The 27,645-nt window shown below is 40.6% G+C and overlaps 1 protein-coding gene across 6 annotated transcripts in view; it reads left to right on the top strand.

Annotated features, from left to right (window-relative positions):
• pde4d (phosphodiesterase 4D, cAMP-specific) overlaps positions 1-26,045 on the top strand; it is a 191,432-nt gene extending 165,387 nt beyond the window's left edge. For 5 of the 6 annotated variants that reach the window (XM_044374195.1, XM_044374203.1, XM_044374187.1 and 2 more), the window contains 14 exons: positions 468-659; positions 2,984-3,020; positions 3,117-3,193; positions 3,649-3,698; positions 8,197-8,309; positions 16,817-16,910; positions 17,825-18,000; positions 18,198-18,296; positions 18,399-18,563; positions 18,818-18,917; positions 21,015-21,169; positions 21,443-21,565; positions 22,082-22,264; positions 22,359-26,045. In XM_044374195.1, coding sequence (XP_044230130.1) covers positions 468-659; positions 2,984-3,020; positions 3,117-3,193; positions 3,649-3,698; positions 8,197-8,309; positions 16,817-16,910; positions 17,825-18,000; positions 18,198-18,296; positions 18,399-18,563; positions 18,818-18,917; positions 21,015-21,169; positions 21,443-21,565; positions 22,082-22,264; positions 22,359-22,868 — 2,074 coding nt within the window. In that variant the 3' untranslated portion in view covers positions 22,869-26,045. Of the gene's footprint in view, positions 1-467; positions 664-2,983; positions 3,021-3,116; positions 3,194-3,648; positions 3,699-8,196; positions 8,310-16,816; positions 16,911-17,824; positions 18,001-18,197; positions 18,297-18,398; positions 18,564-18,817; positions 18,918-21,014; positions 21,170-21,442; positions 21,566-22,081; positions 22,265-22,358 lie in introns of those variants that run through there. The other variant, XM_044374228.1, reaches the window with a different exon arrangement.
• Positions 26,046-27,645: the final 1,600 nt, after the last annotated feature.

Below are 27,645 nucleotides of genomic sequence, written 5' to 3'. Positions count from 1 at the left end.
ATTGAGAAACAGGCAGAACCTATGCTGCTGCAATGGAAAAAAATATTCATGTGGGTTTAGTCAATATGTGAGTAATGTTTGCATAAATTGTGTAATTTATTTAGAGATGGATAGCTCAACTATGCCATGAAGTACAATCTGTTGCACACAGTGCTTTTTTAGAATTTTACAGGAAATGGTTTGTGAAAAGTCTGTGTAATTTGCATCATTTCAGGCAAACATTGAGCATTGGACATGCTGTACCATGATTCTGAACTTTTATTATATTCCTATTTATTATCCTGAAATGTTACTGGGGACATTAACATGATCACAAATGCTGTTTGACCTGTCAATTATCATCAAAATAATGTTTAGATTCTGCAAGACAATTATTTCTCTTTTCAACGCCAATTAATATCACCTGTACATTTTTACATTCTAATCAATGTCTTATTCTCCCTTTGTCTCTGTCTCTTCATGCACAGTTTCGATGTGGACAATGGCACATCATCAGGTCGCAGCCCCCTGGACCCAATGGCCAGCCCAGGCTCAGGCCTCATCCTGCAGGCCAATTTTGTCCACAGCCAACGGAGAGAGTCATTTCTCTACCGCTCCGACAGTGACTATGACCTCTCGCCCAAGTCTATGTCCCGAAACTCCTCCATTGCCAGTGACATGTAAGTGCATTATGTCTTTCGATTGCACTCAAACCTTCCTAAAATGTATCCCAGTGTTCCCTGTTGTGCTGAATGTGTTTATCTCCACTTTTCTTTCTGCCTCTCTGAATCTGTGTCATGCCTGGATGTGTATTAGAGCAGGTCTTAAAGCTCCCGCACCGGTGGGAAGTGTGCATGACCAACAGCTGATTGTGTGGTGTCACATCTATTCCTAGCCATATCTCATAACATAAACAAGGTGATCAGTAAACAAAGTATCCACAACCATAGTGACTATTTTGGAAATTGTTCATTATATCTGCAGAGCTTATGGGGATAATAGAAGGGATTTATTCACTATATTTAACCTGTTAACATCCCAGATGCCTTTGATCATTTGTATTTTATATTATTAACTCCCCATTGCCTTGCAACTGCAGAAGAACACATTTCATACATGATGATAACACACACAAACAAGCTGATATCTTGTGACTCAGTGTATGTTGATAGCATTTTCCTCATTTCCCACACAGTGGTAGCTATCCAGTTACATGTACTGTACACTTAGTGCTACTGCACAGGAAATAAAAATATTGACTGAAAACGTAGCATTTCGATCCAGCCTGAAAGAAAGACAAATAGACAAAAGGATGAAAAATAAGGTGTGCGGTAACCTTACACTTCCTCCCTACTGCTGCTTTTTACTCTGTAGTATTAAACCAATGACCCTGCCTTGACCTCCACCCACTATCCAGTTACCAAGTAAAAACCATTATTACAAGTTTTTATTAATCCCTCTATGGCTCATTCATTAACATCTTTCTTTCTTGCTCAATGGTCACACACAAGGAAACTTGAGTCAGCGAGCTCGAGGCAACTAGTCTCAACAGCTCTTATTATAAAATTCCTAATAAAACAGCTTCACAATTAAGTTAAACTTGTTAAATTACAGTTTCATATTTCTATTTCCTAAACTAACATCGTGTCTACACAGAAAGCATTTCAGCCATGTTTTTCAGTCGTCCATGTCACATACGTCTGAAGGAACAGTATGCTTCTATGTTTATCAATACAGCTGTCTACACAGCCTGCGTATCGCCTCGTTATACATACGTAACCGTGACCCAAGACTTATTTTTAGGCTTCAAGTCTATTTTCCTCAGTTTTACACATGTATCTACAGTCATTGTGTATTGGGCTCTGAGCGCTTCCACAACACAGGTGACCTACGCTCCACACTGTACCTGAACACCTCTAGTGTAGACACACAGACGGAGCACTCGCTGCTGCTGCTCTGCTAAATGTGCTGCTCATGCTACGCTTTCTTTTCTCCAAAGAACAAGCCTCTCCAAAGCTTTAAAGTTGAGTGAAAGGTGAACAGCCATCATCTAACCCCTTTGCTTGCCCCTCTCCTTATCTCTCTCTCTGCGTCTCTCTCAGAGAATGTGTAGCTGGTCATCTTTACTCTGAATACCTTCTATTTGTCTTGTGATATGAGCAGATGTCAAGCTTGTGTCTCCTTTGACTTTCACACCAGACATGTCAGCTCACGTGCCAGTGGGTGTGTGCGTGACGCGACTGTGGTATCGTAGAACTGAGCAGTCGGCTGAGCGCTCCGTGACACTAACACCACTCTGTCACCTGAACAAATGTTGACAGTGTTCACAGTCATAACAGGGCTCGGAAGTCAGCAGGATTTTGGCTCACAGATTACTGGTTAAAATTCCTTGAGCTGGAATTGAGTGAGTTATCCCTCAACAATGCCTGCTGATGTGCCCTTTAGCAAGGCTCTCAACTCTTGATCTACTTCAGTAGCCATATGTGCAAGGGCTTTCACATAATCACAAAATCACAAATATCCTTACCTGATGTTCCCCTGAATTAATAAAAGCTGAAATAAGGATTGTATAGTTCAGGGGAGAGTAGGGGACAAATTGAAAGAGAGGGAAAGGATATGAAGAAATGGTGATATTTTCTGTACAGAAAGTGCAAAGTCGACTTGCAGGTTTTACAGTGTCAGTGGTGTGAGACTGTCTTTTTTTACTTTATATGTTCAACAGAGACATGACCAGCAATGAAACCCCTCAGTCCTCTTACTGAAACTATCCTGAAACTATTATACGTTGTGATGTAGGGCCTCAGCTGGTAGCCGATGTGTAGAGTTAACATGTCACTTTGATTGAATGCATCAGAGACGCTGAAACTAATCTGATGTGATGACCCCCTCTCCTCCCCCCCTTGACCTTTTCAGAACAGAACATAAACACACTCCTCTGTTGTCAAATGTCAATACACTGAAGACGTTTATTTAACATTAAAGCCGCTCTCTTTGTGTCTTCCAGCCATGGTGACGATATGATTGTAACGCCATTTGCACAGGTGAGTGCTTTTGCTAAGCTTTTCTTCATGTTTTTATATTGTCATAAATTGATAAATACTATATGAGTCAGTCCTAATCTAACCTCTTACCTTCAGGTTCTTGCCAGCTTGAGAACTGTACGGAACAACTTTGGTGCATTAACCAATCTACAGCAAGACAGAGCATCCAATAAGTAAGTTGCCAAGCTCTTCTGTTTTTATGAAACAGAATGAAATCTGTTTTTGTGGGAGGAGTGATTGTATAAGAGCAAACAATGATCAACTGTGGCCAAAATCTCACAATATTTGATGGCAGTGACTTAATGACTAAGACGTGACAGTGACTTGAAGCCAACATTCTTCATGCTGCACCTGCTTGTGCTGCCTGAAGAGTTCATTCACATTCTGGCTTTGTTCGCCCTCTGCTGTTTGTTATTTGTACTACAACAACAGCAACAATAGTTTATAAAGGTACCCTCTCCCATCATGTTACCTACATGTACTGTAACCAATGTAATAAGTGAAGGGGGATCCTTACTGCTAACAGTCATATAGAGAGTTATGAGTAAAATTAATTGTAGTTAACTGTTGAATCTCCGTTTCTGGGAAGGAAATGTGTCAGCTTGTGTCTTTGTTTCGCCCACAACAGGAGATCACCCATGTGTAACCCACCACCCATCACCAAGACCACCTTTACAGGTATGTGGACAGCCTGAGTAGCTTGATGATGTGTGTCCTCAGTGTGTGTGTGTGTGTGTGTGTGTGTGTGTGTGTGTGTGTGTAGTAATGGTATGCGCTGTTTTACTTAGAACTGGCAGGAAGCAAAATTAATCTTAACCATCAGAAGGAACACTGGTGTTGTAATAGTGATTTTTTTTTTTTTTAAAAGTTTGCTTTTATTTTGCATATTTAAAACATCTATCGTGTGTGGACCAAAAGTGACAGTTAGTGAGCTCTACTTATATTATATTTAGTGGCTAAAACTGAACACAAACTGATCTGGCACCTAGTATGAAATACAAGGTGCCAGATCAGTGCCAGGACTCTGTCATGTCTCAGCACTTCATCCACAAGCGTAGACTTATTAATATTTAGATAATTAATTGTTAGACTCTATATAGTCATACCCGATGATATCTGTAACGACTAGACAGAGAGTGTCTACTGCACAGCCTGTCTGACCCACTTTAAGAGTTTTTGTTGTGAAGAAGATGTTGTGCAGACAGTCCAAGACGGCTAGAATAGACTTGTCCTTGACAGCCACTCTGCTTTTTTAGCTGTATTAGTGCCTGTAACCTAGCTGGTGTTTGCAGGAGATACCATATAACCTCCACTATTAATAAATAATTTCTGTGTGTTTTGTTTAGTAAAATGATCCCTAAGGCATTTGCACAGACACCCATAGAGTCATACAAACACGCACATTAATGCACATGATAACAAAGGGTCCTCGCAGAAAACATTTATGCTTTTTTACAGGTGCAAAAATGGTGAAAATACCTAAATATTATGGGGAACCAAATTTTCTCTCTTTCACCTTGAGTGTTATCCATCCAGACATTCTTCCCAGGAATCACATGCCTGATACATAACCTGCTTATATATGAGGAACTGGTGACATTGTGCTATATTTAGAACACAATCATACTGGTGCTCAGCCATTATGGGCCCTGCCATAAACTGGTGACAGCTGTGAGTCATAGTCATGATTGTTTGAGAGTATTGACTACTTGTAATGCAAAGGCTTGCTGAAGCGGTGACTAAGTCATCTTGCAGAGAGACAGGTAATAAAGGAAGCGTAATTAATGTTAACTTAGTAAATCAATCAAGGAGAGGATACTGGTGAATTAAAGAAGGATTACATTTAGGTTTCTTTGCTCTTCCTTAGCTTCCCTATCCATCCGTAGTGCCCCTGCCTCTGCCCTGCTTGTCATGCATTTTTCTGCCATCTGTCATTGACTTACTCTTGAGATAAGGAAAGTAATTCTTAGGATGAAGTAAGATCTAAAAGTCCAGTGACCTTTTACCTATTTTAGATGAGAATGGATGTTTGTTAAAGCTAAAGAGAGAGGCTCTAACTCATAAGAGTTCAGCATGAGCCCCAACAGAGTGAATGGGGTCACAACTCATGTTATAACCTAAATTAATTAACATTATTTCATTCACATTTAATATCCCATATACTCAATCCAACATGTTTTGAGAGTGATTGAAACATCTGGCTCATTTTCTGGCTATGAGGTCAATTTTTATAAGAAAGAAGCCACTCCTCTAAATAATTTTACCTTTCTTTCTCACCTTGATATTGCATCTTATATATGGAAACAACATGGAATGAGGTTCTTAAGGATGTATATCAGGTCCCCATTACATGGGATGTTTGATTTAAATGGCCCAGCCCTCCTAAAATGTATAAAGAAGGATATCAAAATATGAACAGTTCTTCCTTTATGCTTATGGAGCAGAGTGGAGTTATTAAAGATTAATATTTTGCCATTTTATTCCTCTTTATATCCATTTTATTGAAATGGTTTAGGGGCATCAACAGTTTATTTTCGAGCTTCATATGGAGAAACAAAAAACTCTTGTATAAAGTGTATAAAGTTTTTTGAAACTAGATGAACGAATCAGAAAACTAGATGGAAAATAGGAAATGACACGTGCAGTGCTATACATCCTATTGGAAGGAATAGATAGGATCTTACAGGTTAATTTTGCTAAATTAGTGTAATTAAGTGATTGCTATATCTTAAAATGTAACTAAATTCAAGTCGCTTAACATCAAAGGGTTCCAAACGATGCATGATAAAATAACATATATGAATAATCAAAACGATTGATATCAATATTATTTCTTAGTAGTTCAGGCTCTCCTCTCTCCTTGTCTCAGGATTTTCCCTTTTTTTCCCCTTCCCTCTCCTCCTCCTCTCTCACCCTTTCCCTCTCACAGTCCGACTTCACTGTCGAGCTGTTCCGGTACATAGTTTGGCTGCAGCCCTGCGTCTGTGCAGCAGAGTGGCCTCTCCGAGCGCCGGTGTCTGATGTCGCACTAAGCATGAGAAGAATGTCATTGACGTCAGTGCAGTTGCTGTCAGAAAGAGTAGCACCCCAGCCACTGACACCACACCAGGGAGAGAGACAGAGAGAGAAAGGGATACCGAGAGAAAGGAAGAGGAGAGAGACACAGAGAGGAGACAAAAGAGGGAGGAGGAAGGATGTTCAGAGATCAGCGGAGGAAACGAAGAGTGTGGGAGAGGAAGGGGGACTAATGGAAGGAGGGAGGGAGAGATTTGTCAAAGACAATGAAGCAGGAGGGGGGGGATATTGTAGAGAACAGGAGGTGACAAAAGAGGTTTCGAGATGGTCAGTTGTCATGCTTGTGTTATTCACTAGAAACACCTGCATTGACAAAAACAGGGTAGGGTAGTATTATATTATAATTCATTATTACAAATCATAATAGCCCTTAGAAATATTCCGGGGCTAAAAATCTATACATGCAACCCAGAGCTGTCAACATTGCACCTTTAAAATCAATTGAAAATGCAGTGTTTTTATCATTATAGCCCAAACGAGGACAGCACAATATAAGACTTAAAGATAAATGCTAACTGAAATGTTAAGCTGATACGGCATCCTGTGATTAAATTTGGTCCTCGTGTATTTTAATCTTCCACTGTTTTCTCTGTCTGTGTAATTGAATTACAGCTAAAGTGACCCCCTCCCTCCCCCCCTCCCTGATCACATAGCATTAAAAGCCTCTGCTTTCCCAAATTAGTCAAGGCATCAATATTAATTGGCTTCTGACAAGGTGACATTTTCTGTTAACATAGGCTGACTTTGAGAGAGGCATGTCTTCAATTTCAGATCAAAAGAAAGTGAAGGATACTTAAATGTAGGGCTTATGACTCTAACGTCTTACTATCTTTACAGTTTTGTCAGCCATCTATTTGTTTACCTCTCTGTTTTGGTGTATTTGTATGCTGAACATATATTAGCATGCATGCACACACAACATAGGGAGCTCCCAGCTCTGGCTCCACTCCTTTATCAATCCAGTCCATGTTTTGTCACTCTCCCTTCCCCATCCACAGTGCAGTCCTCTCAGGCTTTAGGTACAGCTTGGGGAGAGCAGCACGTTTGGCTACCAGGGACGCCGAAGCAACAGCAGCCCACCCCCTATACACACACTATAGGAAACACTATCCAGCACACACACAGTACCGGATTATACCCTTTGCTTTCCTGGATACCATGGATGTTTTTATTGGCAGACAGGCTAAGGAGACAAAATCATGATGTGTTATGGTTAGCATTTCGTCTGGTGTGAGTGTGTGCGTGTATGCATGTGTGTGTCTGTTTGCATCTATGTATGTGTGTGTGTGTGTATGTGTGAGATGTCTTTGTATTTGTTAACTATGTCAGGATGCTATGAACAATCTTGTGTTTGTTCCGTGCTGGACAGCATTGACATGGATATAAACTGGTTCTGAGCATCTTACTGGATCTTCTTTTCCACCATCCCTGTCTTCCCTCCATCCCTCCTATGGCAGACATGGGCCTGCTAAACAGACTGCTCTTCATCCTGCTACATGACTGGAATTACACCTCTCTTATGAATGATAAAGTAAACCTTATACACCTAGATCACTGAGTGTGATATGTGTGCTGTGTATGGGAGATAGTGAGTGAGTCTGTCTGTCTGTGTGTGTGTGTGTGTGTTTGTGTGATTTCTGTTTTTTGCTGTTGATCCGTTTGCTTTGTGGGTTACATTTATTCTCTGCTTTCTTGCTGTTAACATTCATTTGGACACCCATTACTGACTCGGGTGACTTTTTGCCATCCATCAACTGCCACTGTACACCTTGGAATTATATCTGACTTGCTCATACAAGGAAGAAACCAGGATTTGAACTGTAGGACTGCACTGGAGTTTTTTTTCTCCAAGGGGAATCAGTGAGCTTTGCTACAGCTGACCTTTGACTGCTCATCTGTGGGTTAGGATACAGGACAACAAGGCCCTACTCCCAGGCCCCACATCTGGCTCACTTGTCCAGTATGAAGAGTCACCCATGTGTCTACTCGGGGTATCCCAGCTTAGCTGTATGTGGGGTGGGAGACCCCGGGCCTGGACCGTCCACTAGCCCTCTGAAGCGGGTGCTTACTGACCCCTTGCCCTCCTGTCTTGCTCCTGCAGAGGAGGCCTACCAGAAACTGGCCACTGAGACCCTGGAGGAGCTGGACTGGTGCCTGGACCAGCTGGAGACGCTGCAGACAAGACACTCAGTCAGTGAGATGGCCTCCAACAAGGTAAGAATAATAAAAAAGTTTACACTAACTTCTTGAAACAGTACTTTCATCTTGTATCAGTTTCTCTCTGATGGAAGCACTGAAACAGTTTTTGGTAATTTTTCAGACTTCACATGCATTACTATATGAATGCAACATGTATAGAAGCTGCTACCCAGGATTCACTCTGGTGTGTTTTTTGTGGCTGATGTGGACATGATGTGCTATTAAACTTGGGTTTGAGTGTGACAAATACACAATATAGTGCAGTGCCAAAGATATATTTGTTGTTTAGTGTATCTGATCCAAAGTTACAATATTACTTATATCTTATATACAGTGTTTACCACAGGTAACAGATTTTTTGTGGTCTAAGATCGTACATCTGATATTAAAGTAGGTTCATTTCTGATAATGGAAAGCTTTTTTTAATACAATTGCTAATAAATGCAAAATTTCTGCAGACTTTTTAATCAATCCACACCTTTAACTGCATTTCCATACATCCTTGTTAATGAAACAAATCTTTTTTAGAATGATTCATTCTACATAAGGGGAAGTCTGATGTACTATACAGTGGATATTCATTCAGCAGCAGTGAGGCATTGTTTATTGCACAATGACAAGCCAAGCTGATGTGCAACATGGCTGTATTAAATATTACAAGGTGCTGCTTGATCCAGCACATTACAGGTTGTTATTTGATTTGTATCGTTTTTGGTGTAATATTAACTAAACATGACCTCTTCTGTGTGTGACCTGTTCCTTTGCCACCAAGCCTCTCCTTGTTCGTTTGTCACATGCTTATCAACCCATAGTAGTTATCATGCAAACTTGAGGATATTGTACAATCCCTGCTTGGTTGTTATATGGGTTATATGACAACCATATGAATATATTACGTGCTTTAATGCTTTTCCAGCATTCAGCCATCAAAGCGCACATTGGACTGTTTGTGTTGTATTGTCTATGAGTGTTAGTGATAGCATCGTCATGCAGACAGGGAGTTGTGCTTTGAGCATGCTCAGTCGCCTCCAGTGTGTGTGTATGGGTGTGTGTGTGTGTGTGTGTGTGTGTATGTGTGTGTGTGGAGGAAGGCTGCTGCGCCGCTCTGAATGCTGATCAGCTTTAGGCTCTGGTGATGTCACACACTGTGATGTCACATGAGGAGGGATGGACCAAGAGGAGAGGCAGGGAGGACGGACAGACAAAGGAATTACACAAATGCTCAGTGCTGATGTTACCATGATCACAACACATGACCGGGACATCTAGCTGATTTGAAAGTGAAAAGATTTGTTTAAAAAAAAAACATGTAACGTGCACCGCCTCACCAATGCTCACCAGCACAGCTATCTCTGGTTGTCATGGCAACAGCCACAGGCCCAACCAGCCTGTTATCTCACTCCAGCAACACACATCATAGGTAATGTAGTCACTACATCTCCCACACATAGCCATTACTGTGTGTCTACATCCTGCAGACTTTCATTTATCAGTACTCTACATAAGCCTAATTCATCAATGAAGGGAAGTCTAAGCTTAAAAAGAAACAATACGATGGAATTCCCTTCAAGTAAATTGAATTAAAATTACAGCAAAGCATTCACATCCATTTCCTGTGTCCTGTGACATTCCTGTGAAAATCATTTACTCCAGTGCGTTAGTAATGTCCTTTAGCAGTCATCTTGTTTAGTAGCTGTTAAATAATTGTGTTGTATTTGATTTGTGGAGACAGTGCAGTCACCTCTACTGCTTCCCCCACCCCACACTAATGACCCCAATCAGATTTTGACATAACCTAGGAAAATAACGCAAGTCACCTCTGATTTCAGCATTCTCAATGTTACTCTATTAAGTCCAGGGGCTGCTGTAACTGTAGGTCAAACAAGGTGACATACCTGTTTGATATTGAATGTTTCACACCAGGGAGATGACATGTTCACTCTTATTATTGCTGTAGAATTCACAAAGCAGTTGAAATACATAATGCACAAACCAATGTTTATTTTCAGTTCACTATACTATTCGCTTCCATCTCGAAGATCAACTTTTTACAACACTTTGTTCAGAGTGTAATGGTGCACCCAAACTAATGAAATTCATAGAGAGAGATGAGTTAATCTGTTAAATTAATCTGGAGGTACTTGTTTCGGATGCTCCTGTGGTTGCATTTCCACTCTTGGTGTGGATGTTGGTGTCTAGCTAGCTTTGCTTTGAGAACAGTGTGTGCCAGTCAAGCTTGCTCAGATAACATATTAGAGTAAAGGATTTGAGATAATCCTGATGCCCATTTTGGGGTTGGAAGAGTAGCTTTTAGTGAAAACAAGATCTCCTAGAGCAAAATTTCTTAGTGTTTTTGGTTGTGTCATGATCCACTTTGTCAGGCTGCCTCTGTTGGCTCTGCTATCAGACAGTAACCGGTCAGATGTAGTAATGATTCAAAACATCTTACCAGAGAAAGGTCCTGCTGTTATGATGGATCCTTGACCTATGGTCATTTCCATGGTTGAAGTGGTGTCGTAGGTGGACACTTGCAGTGTTTTCTATAATCAACGCATGTCTGGATCCTCTCTCTGATCACCACACTTCCAGTCTGGCTAAAACCTTAATTGTGGAGATGCCTTAGTGGGTCAGTGGTGCAACAATTTTAATTATTTGATTCTCCCGTTGGTGTACAAAAACTCTAGATCCCCACAACACAGCCATCTCTTACAATAATTTCCAACATTTGTTGATTGTATGGACTGAATTCGAGTTTTATTAAGCCATCCCATAAGGACATAACAGTAAACACTTTGCTGCTCATTGTCTAATCTGCATTGCATCCACTTGTGAGTCATCCAGGACATCCCTCATCAATACTTGGTTATTTCCTTTTCTCTGACTTTTTCAGGTACAAGCAGTCTGCTAATTGCATCTCCCTTTTCACTTGGGGAATCCGCTTTTTTTGTGAAAAGAGTATGAATTATAAATGGACATCCATACAAATACTGGAATTTTGTAATTCCAAACATAAGCAGCCATTCCAAACCTTCTTAAGCTGCTATTGAAGTTAAGCAAACCATTCTCCATTGTTCTGATGCCATACAGTGAGGCATAACATGACAGAGTGAGATGACATCACCTCAACTGACTGTAGCAGTGCTTTTTATTTCTGTAATGCCTGTCCATGATGTTCCATATTTCCAGCAAACATTGTGTCATAGTAACTCATTTGTAGGGGGGGGGGGCAATAGGTTGAATAGGGATTTGTTGTTGTAATTCAACAATCCCAGATTTGTGTCACATTTGTTGGAGAATGGCTTTCATGTTCTGTCAGTAAGGTTTTAGCATTTCAGCATCCAAACTGTGTCCAGAATATTTCACTTTATCCTGGATAAAGGTGAGCATTGTTCTTTTGTGCTGCAGCCTGACCCCTTCTCATCTTATCATCTTTACTATTCATTAATATAACATCCAGATAAAATACTACCATTAACATGCTTTGCAGGAGGCTTTCATGATCCTTTGGAATATCAGATCTCCAACAAGCAAAAACACTTCATAGTCACACTCAGGTTCTGTAGGGTTAGGGTTAGTTCATGTTTGAACTCAGGTTTTGTTGATCCCTTTTTACTTGAAACTCAACCCCGATTCTGCTACATACTGCTAGGATCTCAAAAGTTCAGTCTTTATTCATTAATGACCAAATTCAGAGATTTATCCTTTTACTGACTCGTTGGTCTTACTTGTATAGGAGTCAAACTTTAATATCTACAAATTTTTCATGTTGTTTCAGGTTTTCAGTTGCTGGTGGGTTTTGGCTCTTGCATTTTTGGGCTGAGAAAGCGTCTCATTAGGCTGTTTGTCAGTGCTTTGCTGCACACATGAGAATGACTCTTTGGCTATTCTCAATTTGATCAGTTGTATCTCTCCACTTCTCTGGTCTCTGTCTGTTATTTATTTTATCATAGTGGTCATCAGAGGTTTAAAATGATAACTGTCCACATATGTGTTTCTATCACTACATTTTGTTCAGATCAAGAATGGACAGCAGATTTACTTCTCACAGTCAGTGGTACATTCATTGAAAACAGTAGCGGCAATTATAGTGTTTCTGCTCTCTCTGTATTCTGGAGAGAGGGGGTGTCTGCCACCAGAATAAATATGAGAATGTGAGAAAAGAAACAAATGCAACAGAGATCTGCAGGTGTCATGGGCTATATACAGCAGGGAGTGGATATTTTTGGTCACTCTGTCGAAGAACAAATTACACACTAGTCACAGCTGAGCTTGGTGTGACACTTTCCAATTTTTACCCAATAGTTTGTGTTCACACCTCACGGCTAAGCTATCAATACATGTGTGTATTTGCGTGACAGAGAAAGGGAGTTTGTGTGGATGGGAGGAGTGTCTGTGGGTGTATATTTGTGGATATGCTTTAGTAGGGAATAAACTGTCTGAGTGTATGTGTGTGTGTGTGTGTGTGTGTGTGTGTGTGTGGGCCTGTGCTGGCCTGCTTGGCTCTGAGTCAATCAAAGCCGCTGGATCTCAGTTAGCCAGTGGTCTCATCTGCTCCAGCGTAGCTGTAAATTACTCACAGTGCCAGGCTGGCTGTAGCAGTGGGGTGTAAAGTAAGCAGAGACAGGTTTGGTCCCTTTTCAATCCATGTAACCACTGGACCATCACAGACACACAGCACACGCATGTATGCACACGCACGCACACACACACACACACACACTGAGGATGAAGAGAGAACAGACATCCTCTTGTCAGAAAGGTTCATAGACTGTAGAGGCTGCTTGTCATCAACAAGACTCAAGATTAAACTATATTTTCTTTACAGACTTAAAAGCTGTCTGTCTTTTTTACATCGTAAATCTATTTTTCAGTCAACTTTTATACCAGCACCTAATTCTATATTCTATATTATTATGCCACCCAATCAGCCTCAACACAGTGTGCATTGCTGTATTGACTAGGAGGGATCATCTCATGTTATGGATGTAAAAATACATATGATATTAAAAATTGCCTTGTAATTCATGCTGGGCATCATTTGAAATATTTTGCTATTAGTGTTGCTATTATACCTGAGTTTCAGTAAAACAAAACACTCTTATCAACACTTTGGAAACCCCTTTTTCATTTGACAAAAGAATCCAAAGTCATCAAATGTTGAACAGCAAAACAAGAACTTTGCCTAATAAAAGTAGTCTAAAACTGGAAAAATGTTGATATAAATTAGGAACTGTCTGATCATAGAATAAGCAAACAAGATCATGAATCTGACCAGACCTCTGATGTCAACTGTCAGTACTCAACAGTTTTTGAGGTTTAATACCTGTCTGCACTGAAAACTACAGGACAGTAATTCCTAAGACATTACATATGTGTGGCAGGATTCAGGTACTGTGCACCTTTTTACATAGAATGAACTGCAAAGAGCTCTCAAGCTAGATTATTTCATTCCCCTTTAATTTATTTGTATCTGACTACATATTTTCTTAACCATGGCCATGGTTTTGAGCGCTGGTTGTGTGGTTGAATGTTAGATCTGACTGTTATCAGACAATGTTTTTTGTTCTCAAGTCTCTCTTGAAAAGTAGATCTTGGCCTCTATGGGACTACTTGATTAAATAAAATAACAGTAAAACAATTATTAATTATATAATTATTATAATTATTGACTGCTATTGAATCAGTAGCAATAGATGGTTTCAGTTTATTTTATAAGGGAACAGTTTGTACTACTAATGATTCGGAAAATTTCATTAAAACTATCGCTTCGATAAAGTTTGACCCATTTTCATATAAAGCGGCAACCTCTTGACCTCTGTGACACCCACAGCCGCCTGTGTGGACACGTTGCTTTCAGTCTCTGTCCTAAAGAACCCACTTCATATAACTGTGACGCTCATTCTCTTTGCAACATTAATGGGTTTTCATGTATTTACATCATCTCATCAGTGATGTTACTGTGACTCACCTCCCATGAATACAGTTTTACTGGCATGAAACCTCAGTTTTTCAATATTGTATCATGATGGGTGAGGTAACCTGTGCTTACACATCAAACTGTACAGAAGGTTAGGTCACATACACACATACTGTTGCGTGTTATGTGAATAAGTCTTGCATAAACACAAACAAGCACGTACTCACATGCAAAAACACACACAAAATCCCCCCTCTGCCCCCCCACCACACTGCAGGAATTGAAGGAAAAAGGAAGGGGTAGATTTTCCACTGACTTCAGTCCCAGCCAATCACACAGCAGGTGACCTCAAGTCTGTTCCAATCCAAGCCAATCAGAGGTGATGATGAGCTCACACTTCTTTCATATCTGGGCCCTGATTTGCTGCCACTGTGTGACACTGTGAGAGAAGCAGCCTGTGCTCTTCACATGGGAGCTTGTGTCATAGACACTGAAGCAAGCAGTCAGGCAGCCAGCCCTGTTTGGGAGCTGTTGACTGGAAAATTTTGCTGTCCTGGTGCTTTGGCATCTACCAAGCATCCGCACCATCATCAATTATTCACGACCTCAGCAGTGTGTTCCTGTATCCAAGTGTATATGTGTGTGTGTGTGTGTGTGCGCGTGCACATGTCAGTGTGTATCACAGTGTGTGTGGTCACGATATGCTCTCATTGGATCTTTGGGGAGCCACCTTTTATCCGCTCCTCTCTCAGAATCTGCTTTTCCTCTCTGCTTCCTGGAACATGGGCTTGTTTCTGTGGAAATTCTCAGGACATAAACATGATGCTTCATTTATGGATTCTGTACAGCTGATTTACACTAAACCGAGCTCTGAAGGCTCTTCAGGTTGAGAATTTTTAGTAGCCAGAGCTGTGGACTGTTTTTGTTTCGCTAGCTGTCTAGTGCTTTCATCACCCGAACTGTATTTTGGGCTATAAACCTATACCTTTCCGTTTCTGGATCTTTTTTGTTGATTTGTCAAAATGCCTGAAGCAAATTATTTGCTCTCTGTGTCCTGGGGATATATAAAGGTAAGATGTGGTCTTGAATGCGTTTATTTTAAATCATTAGTCAGGTATGTTTTTTTTTTTCCCTACACCTATTTTAATGTGATGTGTTGAATTTCATTTCCAGAGAATGGAAGTAATTTTGTCACTGAGATTTATCCTTGACAAAGATTTGGATGCAGGATACCACAATTAGAAAGTGCAGACTGTATATAACTTGCCAACATGTCACCCATGGAACGATGCTTCATAGGTGTGACATTTCTGGAACCATTATCCATTTTGATGGATAGCTGATGGTGCACAGAGAAACATATGTAGTTACATTTTGAAGTGAGTTGGGATTTAAAATCATGGATCTTTTGATGCATTTATACACCTTATAATCATTATTTAGTCATTTCATGATTTTAATGACACAAGTGTGCTCTGATGTGGGCTAAACCAGTAACTCTAAGAGCTCTGTGAAGACCTTTTTAGGTCAGTAATCCTCTGGGTAGTGGGTTGCTCCATATTGTTTGATGTAATGAGGGATGTAGGGAGGGGAAAGTAGTAATGTCTAGCATTCAATTTATTTGTTTTATTAATTTAGTTTGATCTAAATATAGCTTTACTGACATGTATCTGTTGTTTTGCTACTGTGCTGGCTCTTACTACCTGACATTACACTACAGATGGTCCTTTACCTCTTGTGTCTCCATTTTAAAAAGGCACCCAGTGAATACCCGTGGGTGTTATTCAATAGGATGTCAGTACACAATTGCGCAGTAAGCACTCTGCAGTATTGTAATGGTCTATTTTAAGTGATCAATATTAATCAATATACATACCATTATGCATTTAGACCAAAGCCAGAATAATTCAGACAATGCAGAGGCTTTGTTTGAGAGGTTTTGTTTTTTGCGAGTCGTTTCGTAACTCTGTTGTTTTGCATCTACTTTGGAAAATCCCTGATTTCAAGCATTGTCCTCCACATCAATTAGTTTGATCTTCAAATGAAAAGCCAGAGCTAAATTTAGGTCTTCCACTCCAATTAGGCACAGGAGAGGAAGAGAGAATGATGTGGGGGAGAGAGGGATAAACAGGTGGTGCGGCAGAGGAGGAAAATGCAATTGAAAGAAAAAAACTGTGAAAATGGGTTACTGATTATTAGGCAGTAGCCCTCTGACCTGTGTGTGTGTGTGTGTGTGTGTGTGTGTGTGCGTATGTTCATCAGAGATGGTGACAATCCTGGGTACAGCTTCTGTGATTCTGTGATGTGAAGTCTTCCAGTAAAATTCCAAGCTGACAAAATAATTAGATTTTTCCACTGACATCATGAAACTATATTTTCATCACAGTGAAAGTTGTGAGTCAAAATTGTGAAGTCAAATGAGCACTGTTTATTTGTCTTTTGAACTGTTACCTGATGTATTTAGATGTGTATATGATGACTCTATTAAAAAATGTACTGTAATTGTGATTTTTTTTTTTCTGCCCTGTATTACACACTGTCAAACTCCTTATCCCTGTGTGTGTGTGTGTGTGTGTGTGTGTGTGTGTGTGTGTGTGCATTTCAGTTCAAGAGGATGTTGAACAGGGAGCTGACTCACCTATCAGAGATGAGCCGTTCTGGGAACCAGGTGTCTGAGTTCATCTCCAGCACCTTCCTGGGTGAGTGATGACACAGGAAGATAGACTCACTGGTTCGAAATAAAAAAAAAAAATCTCTGTTCCGCCTGAACAATGAGAATTAATATGGTGAAATCTTCAGAATGAGTCTGTGGTGTCCCTTGTTGTACTTAGCTACAGACAAGCAGTATTCATACTGTTTATATTCACATAAACAAGATAAACCAGTTTCTACTTACAGCAGAATATAGAAGTGTCATCGTATGAAATTCGCACACTCTTTCTAGAAGCAAGCTGTTTAGATTTTGGTGGTCAAAGGTCAAGGTCACTGTGACCTCCAGTCAGTCCCATTCTTATGAATGAGATAGGATAAAAGGATGAAGTGTTGACATTTTATATCCAAAAGGTCAAAGGTCAACTTCACTCTGATATCATAATGTTCTGCAAAAACGCATATCTGGCCATTATTCAACACCATAACTTAGGAACAGAAGGGGAGATTGTGACCATATTTCACATTTGGTCGGATACTGAATCGGTGACACTAATCTAGGGTGCCCACCGTGAAACTGTGGTGATTGTATAGATCTTCTGTGCTGCTGGGTTGAAGATGTGTATGAAGCATCCACATTTTAGAATTTATAGCTTCTTTGCAGCAACATCCATATCTGAAGCTTTGTCTACTGTCATGGCTACAACGGCTATCAGAATCAGCTTTATTGGCCAAGCATGTGAATGCACTTTATACCTTTTAATAAATTCCTTCAAAGTCTTCACTACAAATATTATATGAGTGTAGACAAAATGTAAACTACAATTTTAAGGGTTGGCGGGGTCATACAACTGTAAGGCGATATTTCTAGTTTTATCTGATTTAACCACTACAACACAAACCCAAAGCATATTTCTATTGAGACTTCAATCAACCTCATATGTCATATCCATGTATGTTTCAGACAAGCAACATGAAGTGGAGATGCCATCCCCTCAGACGCAGAAGGAGAAGGAGAAGAAGAACAAGCCAATGTCTCAGATCAGCGGGGTGAAAAAGCTGCAACACTCCTCCAGCCTCACAAACTCCAATATCCCTCGCTTCGGGGTCAAGACCGAGACCGAGGATGAACTCGCTAAGGTGCGTTTGTGTGTCCTGGCAAACGCTGTGCTGTTTGTCACGTTCACATAAATACACACTCTCAGAAATGTATTTTGGATAGCGATGAAGGAAAAGAAGGATGGAGAAGGAGATGGGGTTAGAATAAGGAACAAAAGAAGGAAAAGATTAAAAATGTTTTGTTTTTTTCTGAATGTCTCTTTATATTCCTTCATCAGGAGCTGGAGCATGTGAATAAATGGGGCCTTAACGTTTTTAAAATCTCAGAGTTCTCTGGGAATCGGCCACTGACAGTCATGATGTATACAATATTCCAGGTAACGACCATCACTTTTTCTTTTTGTCTTGATTTGATTTTTCACTGCTGAGGAAGTGTTCGTTTTGACGGTATACTCCTTTTTGTGTTTTTGGGTTTGTAGGAGCGAGACTTGTTAAAAACTTTTAAAATTCCACTTGACACCTTTATAACATACCTGATGACCTTAGAAGACCATTATCATGGCGATGTGGCCTACCATAACAACATCCATGCTGCTGACGTCACCCAGTCAACTCACGTGCTGCTATCCACCCCCGCCCTCGAGGTGAGGTGTACGCCCACACACACACACACATCACACACACATATACACACACAAACCAATTGAACATGCTCACACACATTCACAGACATATACACGTATGCTCAACCACACAGCCCACACCTCCACAGTCAGCTTCAATCAAACTCTAGCTCACAGTCCAATCAGTGGCTTTTACTTGCAAGGATATTTTTGTCCAATGATTTGATTCTCTCATCAATGCCCTCCTCCCCTCTTTGCTCGGTTCTTTCTTCCAGGCTGTGTTCACAGATCTTGAGATCCTAGCTGCCATCTTTGCCAGTGCTATTCACGATGTGGACCATCCTGGAGTTTCCAACCAGTTCCTCATCAACACCAGTGAGTCTAAATACAGCGCTGTCTTAGCAGCTACGTCAGTGGCTCAGCAGTGTCATTAGTGCGCATTTACATACACACGCACACACACATGCACGCGCTCAAAGTCTCATACTCAGGTGGGAACATGCACACTGTAGCCTCTGCCTCACTAGCACACACACGCTAGCAATGAACCTTTCTTTCATCAATGAAATTTCATATGTAAACCAAACTAGGATACATGATTAGAGGGCAGAAATATTCAAAACAGAACACACGCGCACACATATTAGCATAATGTTCATGCATATGTGCATGTCTTCACTAGCATGTTTTTCTTTTTTGTCACGTGTGATGGCTTTGACATGTGATTCCAAGGCAGAGGAGTTCAAAGAGGAGATCAATAGTGCCTTTTCCCTGTAACACAACATCATTCTCTGCTCAGGCTAACATGTTTTCTGGGAAAGAAAAAAAAAACATCCACCTAAAACACATGTATGCAGATGTAGTAGGCCACATTGTGTGGATGAATGGATATGGATCAAAGAGTCCACATGGTTGATTCACCCAAATTAAAAAAATCACAAAGATTTCTCAGCCAGTTGCAGTTAGCATGTAAATTTTTCCATTTTGGAAGGGGTGTTATTTTGCCCTAACCAATTAGCAGTGACAGGAATCATTTCCAGTTGACACAAACACGTCGACTGCTAGAATGTCATGCCAATCAAAGAAATATGTCCTTTTAAAACTTTTTATTTCTGCAGTTGACTAACAAAAGCCTGCATAGCTGCGTCAATCTCATCAACACTTCACGCCACTGTTTCTGTTGCATTTTATATGTCACCATTTTTAAGTCTCTAACCCAGAAAGATGACATTCTCATTCTTAATCCTAACTATAAAGCTCACAGTTGGCCTAGTTGTTTTCTCAACTACGGAAACACTGAGCATGACATCAGAGCTATTTGAATTGCTGGAAAAAATCTTACTCTGGGACCAAGTTACAATACAACGGAGGCAAATGGAATTTCATCTGGGGTTTTCCTTGCAATAAAAAAAATATTTTTAAAAAGATTCAGCTGCGACATCTCTTTCCACAATTGATATCCCAGTTTCTAATAGTCCTAAAGGAAACTCCTGACAGTGAGCCCTGTGAACTTTCCAGAGTAATGGGGACTGTGGAAAGAGATGTTGCTGTTAATTTTGTTTTTTTTTTTGTGTAATTTTTATTGCTATGAGCATTCATGTGAGAGACAGAAATCTGAGCTGGATATATGTAATTAGTATTTGCAATTTGGGTGAAGTAACCATTTAACCACATTAACAGGGTTCAGGGTGTTGTGTTTGGTTAGAGTGTCCTAAAGCAAGACACTGAGCCCCTGATATCTCTCTGCTTTAACTGACTCACTCACTCCTAGCTGGAGGTGCCACAAACATCGCCTTCATTTGGCAATTTAGAGGAAAACACAAACAAATAGAGTTTATATCTATTGGGTATTACCTTAAACAACCCTTGTAGAGACCATTACAAATGTGAGTGTTGCATAAATGCCTTATCAGACAAAACACACTCCGCAGTCTCACGCACTTTACACACAAAATGTGTTGTGCTTCCCATAAGCCCAAATGGGGAATCCCTGCAGTAAAGGCAGTGTGAGTCATCCTAGTTACGAGCCACCAGACTGATCCTCTGTCAGCCACAGAGCAACAGAGCAGGATCCCCTTTCTCCTTTTTGCTGCTCTGTTCCACTGTGGCCAAGACTAATGCATCTTAATGGAAAATCTAAATACAGCGAGAGGACCTTCAAATGACCCAGAGTGGGGAAACCTCTCAGTGGAAAACATGCTGGTGCTTTCCACCGCTCAGTGAGAAAGATATGTATAATACATGTGTATATGTAACAGTTTGGATGCCCGATCAGTAACATAATTTGTAGCTCTGTTTAGTTAAATTAGTTTAAAACATGTAACTTGTATATGCATTGCCAAAAGAGATGTCTTGTTTTTTAAAATTTATATTAATTCTCATCTGTTTCAAGTTTGGTAGAATTTTGTTTTTTTCAGAGCCTGAAAAGCCTGAAATGTCAAACTAGAATTGTAAATTGTGTCTTCCATGCAGATTCAGAGCTCGCGCTGATGTACAATGACTCGTCAGTGTTGGAGAATCACCATCTAGCAGTGGGTTTCAAACTGCTACAAGAAGAGAACTGTGACATCTTCCAAAACTTGACCAAAAAACAACGACAATCACTGCGAAAGATGGTCATTGACATCGTAAGTTAATAGTCAGATTATTTGCCTCTCTTACATGTCAATACAAAGTGAATAGATTGTTCAGTGGGGAAAGTAATACTGGAAAGTGTGGAATATATTTTACATCATACATTATATAGTGCACATTACAAGCAGTTATATAATATTTCCATTTATCCTGTAGTCACTGCTACGTGTACATTATATGTTAGGCTGAATATTCTACTATAATAATGATAAATAATGTATATTGTACATAATATATACATCCCGTTTGTTCTGGGTTTTTCCAAGGTGCTAGCAACAGACATGTCCAAGCACATGAATCTACTGGCTGATCTGAAAACCATGGTGGAAACCAAAAAGGTGACCAGCTCTGGTGTCTTGCTGCTGGACAACTACTCAGACAGGATACAGGTCAGACTCAAGCTGCACACAAACATCCATTTTTACTGTATTTCGGTCAGTCTCATGCATTAACACCGTTCAGAGAAAAACTTGGTTATTCTGCAACACTTCTACTTATGATTTTTTTTTTTTTTTTACATCTACATTGGACCAGCAGAAAACAGTAACATTAGTGCTCGGTCACCCCAGTATCTGTCACAGTGCTGAAAGCTTGGTGACATACTGACTAGTTGTGGGTCGAGCAACACAGCTGATATAATAGCTTGCTTTATTTTAGACTCTCCAGTTCTTTCATTTCTCATAAAGGTCAGCACTGTCAAGATGGGTTGTAGTTGGTCTGAGGCAGGAGTATTTTGCAGCAAAGTTCACCAAAGTTGAACTCTGCATGAAACCACTGCATGACTTTACTCAGCCTCTTCTTGTTTTAAATTAACCGTTTTCAGTCCAAAATTTCATAAATGTGTGACCTTATGCTTCAGCCTATCCTTTATTGTTGGACATATTGCTTGTTTTTGTTATATTCAGGTTCTCCAGAACATGGTGCACTGTGCAGACCTTAGCAACCCCACCAAGCCTCTGCAGCTGTACCGGCAGTGGACGGACCGCATCATGGAGGAGTTCTTCAGCCAGGGTGACCGAGAGAGGGAGAGGGGCATGGAGATCAGCCCCATGTGTGACAAACACAACGCCTCAGTAGAAAAGAGCCAGGTAACGCACTCAATCACACAAATGTACAAGCACATGCATACCATACATAGACACTCACTGAAAGACCATTTCTTTCTCCCCATATATCCTGTAGGTCGGTTTCATAGACTACATCGTTCACCCTTTGTGGGAGACATGGGCTGACCTGGTCCACCCAGATGCCCAGGACATCCTGGACACATTGGAAGATAACAGGGAGTGGTACCAAAGCACCATCCCCCAAAGCCCCTCTCCTGCCTTGGATGAGCCTGAGGACGGCAGTCGGCCCCCAGGAGGGGACAAGTTCCAGTTTGAGCTCACCCTGGAGGAGGACGGGGAGTCGGACACAGAGAAGGACAGCGGCAGCCAGCCGGAGGAGGAGGAAGAAGAGGAGGAGGAGGAAGAGGAGGAAAACAGCTGTACTGACTCTAAAACACTTTGTACGCAGGACTCTGAATCGACAGAGATTCCCTTGGACGAACAGGTGGGGGAGGATGAAGAAGAGGAGGAGGTAGCAGTAGAGGGGGAGACTCCCTCCTCACAACCTTGTGTTGTGGAGGAAGAGGTAGCAGAGGAGGAGGAGGAGGAGGAGGAAAAGGAGAAAGAGAAATCCCCTGATACATAGCAGTTTATGGACAGCATCTAACTGTTCTTCTTAGTAATGACAGATGATTATTTATAGAATATTTTTTGGGTTTTGTGGAGTCTCTCTGTGTTTTTTATACATCTATGTTTATGGTTCCAAAGCGTGCGCTGCTTTCCACCTTGGCCACTCCTCCTGTCAGCTTTGTTCAGACACGCCCACTGGTACTTCTTCAAGTTTTTTTGCACTCAGGAAAACTCCTTTCCATTCCCGTTCGTACTGACGTGGTGTGTCTTTATTTCTTTCTTTTACAACCTCCCCTTTACAAGCTTAATTTTAGGACATGGGCAAGCAGTTCACAGTCTGCTCAGTGCTGTTCGTAACGACACATAATATCACATTTTCCTTCCCTCCGCTTTGTCTCAGCCTTGCCTGAAAGTTTAGCAGTGTTTCTGTGTTTTATCAAGTGCCCATATTCTACAGAGAAAGTTATCAGTGTGTTCAAGGAGAATCTCCCTCTCTGTTAGGTCATCTCCTCCCCACTACGAATTAGGAGGCTTGTTATGCTGCCGTTCCGCTGAAAACCTGACAGGATGGCGCAGAGATGAAAGCTGCAGCACACTGGGGAGCCTTTTGAGACACATTTCTGACGCGGAAGTCTTCCTTGAAAACCTGACTGACACAAAGCTCAAATCTAAACAGCAATGCTGCTGTCCTAGACCTCTTTAATTTTTGTATCGTACTGTATGTAAGATTCAGATATTTTCTAGAATTTACTTTTGCAATCCTAGGCTTTCTTTTGTTAGCAAAGACGATGAGAGAACTTTTTGGAAATTGTGGAAACCAACGGGGAGAAATGTGTCACAAATTTTCAGTGTTTGAAAGGGGTATTTTTACAGCTAGATTACATGAGGAGTGTTCTGAGGTGTTTGCACTTGCTCCAATAGCATTTATACTACTATTCCCATGCCACTATACTCATATTTGGTTAGTCCTGTGAGTTGAAATTGGAATTTATTCATAATAATATAATTTTGATTATTTTTAAGTTTTCACTAAAGAGGAAGCAGACACCTGAAGTCTTTGCTCTCATTGAATTTGTTTGTGACGTGGATGAAGCCTTTAAATTTTATTATTGTTGCCTGCAGTTCTTTTGAACACATCCTGAGACAATGCAATGCTTTGTAGTTGATACAAAAAGCACCTTTTTTTAGAAGCTTGATTAGTGCTCCGAGTATACAGAAATAGTACTGGTGTTAAAAATTACTGGGGTGATTTTATACCAATGTTATGAAAGCTTTTTTTGTCCTTTTTAAAAAAAAAAAAAAAGAAAAAAAGAAAATTTTGCCCATTTTTGTTTGATGCTTGTCGTCAGTCATGCCAGTTCATTTTTGGTTATGCTACATGAATTTATTTTTCATCAGAATAGTAATTAATTTTGCCATAACAACATAAAACTCTGTTGCTGTCTTTGTTTTTCGACAAGACAATCAGCTCCGTTGCGTAGTCATCAGATGAGACTATCCTCTACGTAGATAATCTAATGCACTGATATATTCATATATCACCACTTTATTATTTTTCATGTTTAATGCGCCAAAACACTCACTGATGCAGGCTTAGGCTTGAACAATGCTGTCTTACACCTCAGCCAAGAGTCTCTTCCTTTTCCATGTTTCTTTCATTTTTCACTTTACACCTAATGCTATTATTTATTGGTATATGTTTCTATTTGTTGAGTCATTTTGCAATATAAAGGTGGTACAGTAAATATTTCACTGTAGCATAGACCACAGGCTTGCCAGTTACAATACCCAAATATACTTTTTTTTCTTCTCTGTGTACATAAAATATAAAAAAATCAACAAATGTACAAAAAAGGAAAAAAAAATTCACTTGAATACTGCACACTGCTTTTTTTTTAAGAGTGCTTGCTTTAATTATGTGTCATTTCAAAACTTTTAATTTAATCTTTCAGTTTGTGCCAAGATTTTATTTTTCTCTTCTTTTTTTTCCATCCTCACCCGATGCCCTTACCTGTAATAAAATTTTCTGGTTTTATCGCTGTTTACAAACATATATTTATTGTGCTGTATATAATATATAATTATTAATGTTATTACTATCATAATGCCGTTTGTTGTAAATGGTTGATTCTTATCATCCCTTTTGGTGATGGTGTGGCTGTATTACGTACCTCTTGTTGAGAGAATGTTTATTACACATGAGCTTCAGTGTAAAAATGATCCATCGACATGTTGCTTATCTGAGAACTAGCTCAGTGAAGAGAGGGGGAAAGCCAAATTGTTTTTTAAAAAGAAACTGTTCCTTGGCCCATGGGCTGTGCCTTAAATTCAACACACGTCATTTACTTTAGCCTTTTTTTTCCTCTTTAATTTTCTAGTTTTCTTTTGCTGCATTAGTGAATCTTTTGGCTTGGGTTGTCCTGATCTCCTGTCCTGAATTTGAAAACGTTGCCTTTTTACTTTTACAGCCAAACACAAATTGCTCTATCAAAAAATATGGCACTGCTTAGAAAATATGTTGTCAGTGCAGAAGCTTGTAGAGATTCAGGTCAACCACAAGTCATAGATTAACTACTTGAGTGGTGTGTGGCCTATAGCCGGATGTCCAAGAGTCGTATTTGCTGTAGACCTGGTCTGAACCACTCGCACCTTCCTCAGGCCCAGCCACTACACTCAAAGATGTGATTCAACCTATCGGATGTAGACGATATGAGAGTAACTTTGTGTTACTGCAGCGTCCTCTACATCCCTCTGGTTGTATTACAGCTACAAACACTGAATGGGGTGCAACAGGAGTGTGTAGTTGCTGCTCGACCACGGCCTACGAAGCACACAGGCTTCGAGACACATCTGCATGTTCAGCCACTGCTGCATTAATTATGGCTGAAACACTGACAGTGTGTTGCTTATCTATGCTCGGCCCACACTTCCACTCACATTACTTGCAATATCCAAAACCACTGACATCTTTGTGCGTGGACAAGAGGAGGGTTCAGTATATTTCTGTAGTGAAGGGGGGGTTGGGGGGGTGGGATGAAGGGTTTTGGGGAAGTGCATCATTGTCCCGTGACAGGGACTCTTGTTTTGACACACATACTGTAGATTCTAAACAGCCCTGGACCAATGGAAACAGTGTGTTCTTTTCTCATTATGTGTTCTATTTTTTTATGGTATGAAAGGAAAAACACAAACTGTAACTTAAAAAAAAGGTCTTCAGGACAATTATTTTTTGGGTTATGTCTTTAGAATGCCAACTTGTCTGGAAGTTTCACAGGACAATTAAAATGTTATTTTAATGGATTCCTTGTTAATTGCAGTCTATTGGATAGCACTGTAGATCATACAACTTTATGTAAAAAACAAATAAAAAGAATGAAAAAAAAGTTTTTATATGCAATGGATAAATAAAAGCATGGGTTGATTCTGCCTAATCTGGGTTCTTGTTTCTTGTTCTTTCATTGTTGCAGAGGGCAGTCAAGTGTGGGATGGAAGCACAGAACATTTACTTTATTGATATTGATGACAGACTGACCGCATCCTTTCTGAACTCATGTCTATATTTGGCATTTTAGTGACTCCCTACAGACTGGTTTAGGTGTGAGACTTGTCTCACACTTACACCAGGTGGGTGTGATTTGTAGTTTTTTCTGCTCCTAATATGCCTGGCCCATTTGGATTCTCAATCGCTTCATGCATATTATTGTGTAGTACTCATTTTTTCATGAATGAATTCTTTGTGTGTATTCTCTGTCACCATCTTTCTATCACCACAATGATGGAAGGACATTGGCAGTAATTCAGCTCTGTCTTTCATTCCAAATGAACAGCGTTACCTGCTGACCTGCTGTTTATCTTGTTGGGCCTCAAACGACGAGGTCACACAGAGAAGGCCTATATGTAACCTGTGAGGCCTGACCACAAGGTGCGTTTTCCTTTGTTTCCCCAGAGACTAAGGACTAGCGCCAAAATGCTGCTTACAGACAATGGGAGCCCATTGCAAACTCCATTTCCAAGGATGTTTTGCAATTTTCACACCTTAGCAGGGAACAGTCAACATACAGTCTCTCATTGGCGGAGACGCTCCTGCATAGCGGAGCGTCCTGATGACGCATCCATGACATCACTGCCCCTTTAAAAACTTAACGTGCCCTGAAGCACACGCCTTTCCCATGTCGCTGAGCTAGGGGTAACCTTTGTTCCTCTGTGAGTCAGCTCAACTAAAGGGGGTACCCCACGCACGTGTTTTCCCGTCATCGAAGACTCCCCTCGCCGGACAAGACGAGACTTCGCCCGTGTTCACCCAAACACATTCCTGGATCCAAGAGAGACCGCTGCTGCAACCAGCGTCCTCAAATTCTCTCGAGAAGGAAGAAACAAAGTTTCTTCAGAAAGACGTGGAACTTCTCTGCCCCGCTCTTCTTCACCAAGTTGACTCTGCTATTCTCTCCGCCACACCTTGAAAGCCAGCTGCTGTGATTTTCGCCGACCGTGCGAGAACGGCTACCGTCTGCATCTGAGCCAAGGACAAAGTTGGACAGAAAGACGGACTACACACACACCCTGCTCACTTTCTGAAGCGACTAAGAGGCATAAGTCTGGGTAGAGGCAGTGTTAGTTGTGCGTTCTTTTCAGCATCAGTTGCTGTTGTTTAGCATTTAGCTTTTTAGCTTTATTGCTATTGTTCTTGTTGTGTGAGTTGACGGACCACAGAGTCAATTTTTCTCTGCTTTACTCTGAGGAGTATTTTACGTTTGCTGCCTGTTTAGTTGTGTTCACCACGCTAGACTGTTTTG

This window comes from Thunnus albacares, chromosome 2 (genome assembly GCF_914725855.1).
Source record: "Thunnus albacares chromosome 2, fThuAlb1.1, whole genome shotgun sequence".
Lineage (NCBI taxonomy): Eukaryota > Metazoa > Chordata > Actinopteri > Scombriformes > Scombridae > Thunnus > Thunnus albacares.
The sequence above is the reverse complement of the archived record's forward strand: the minus strand, read 5'-3'. Positions and strand labels throughout refer to the sequence as shown.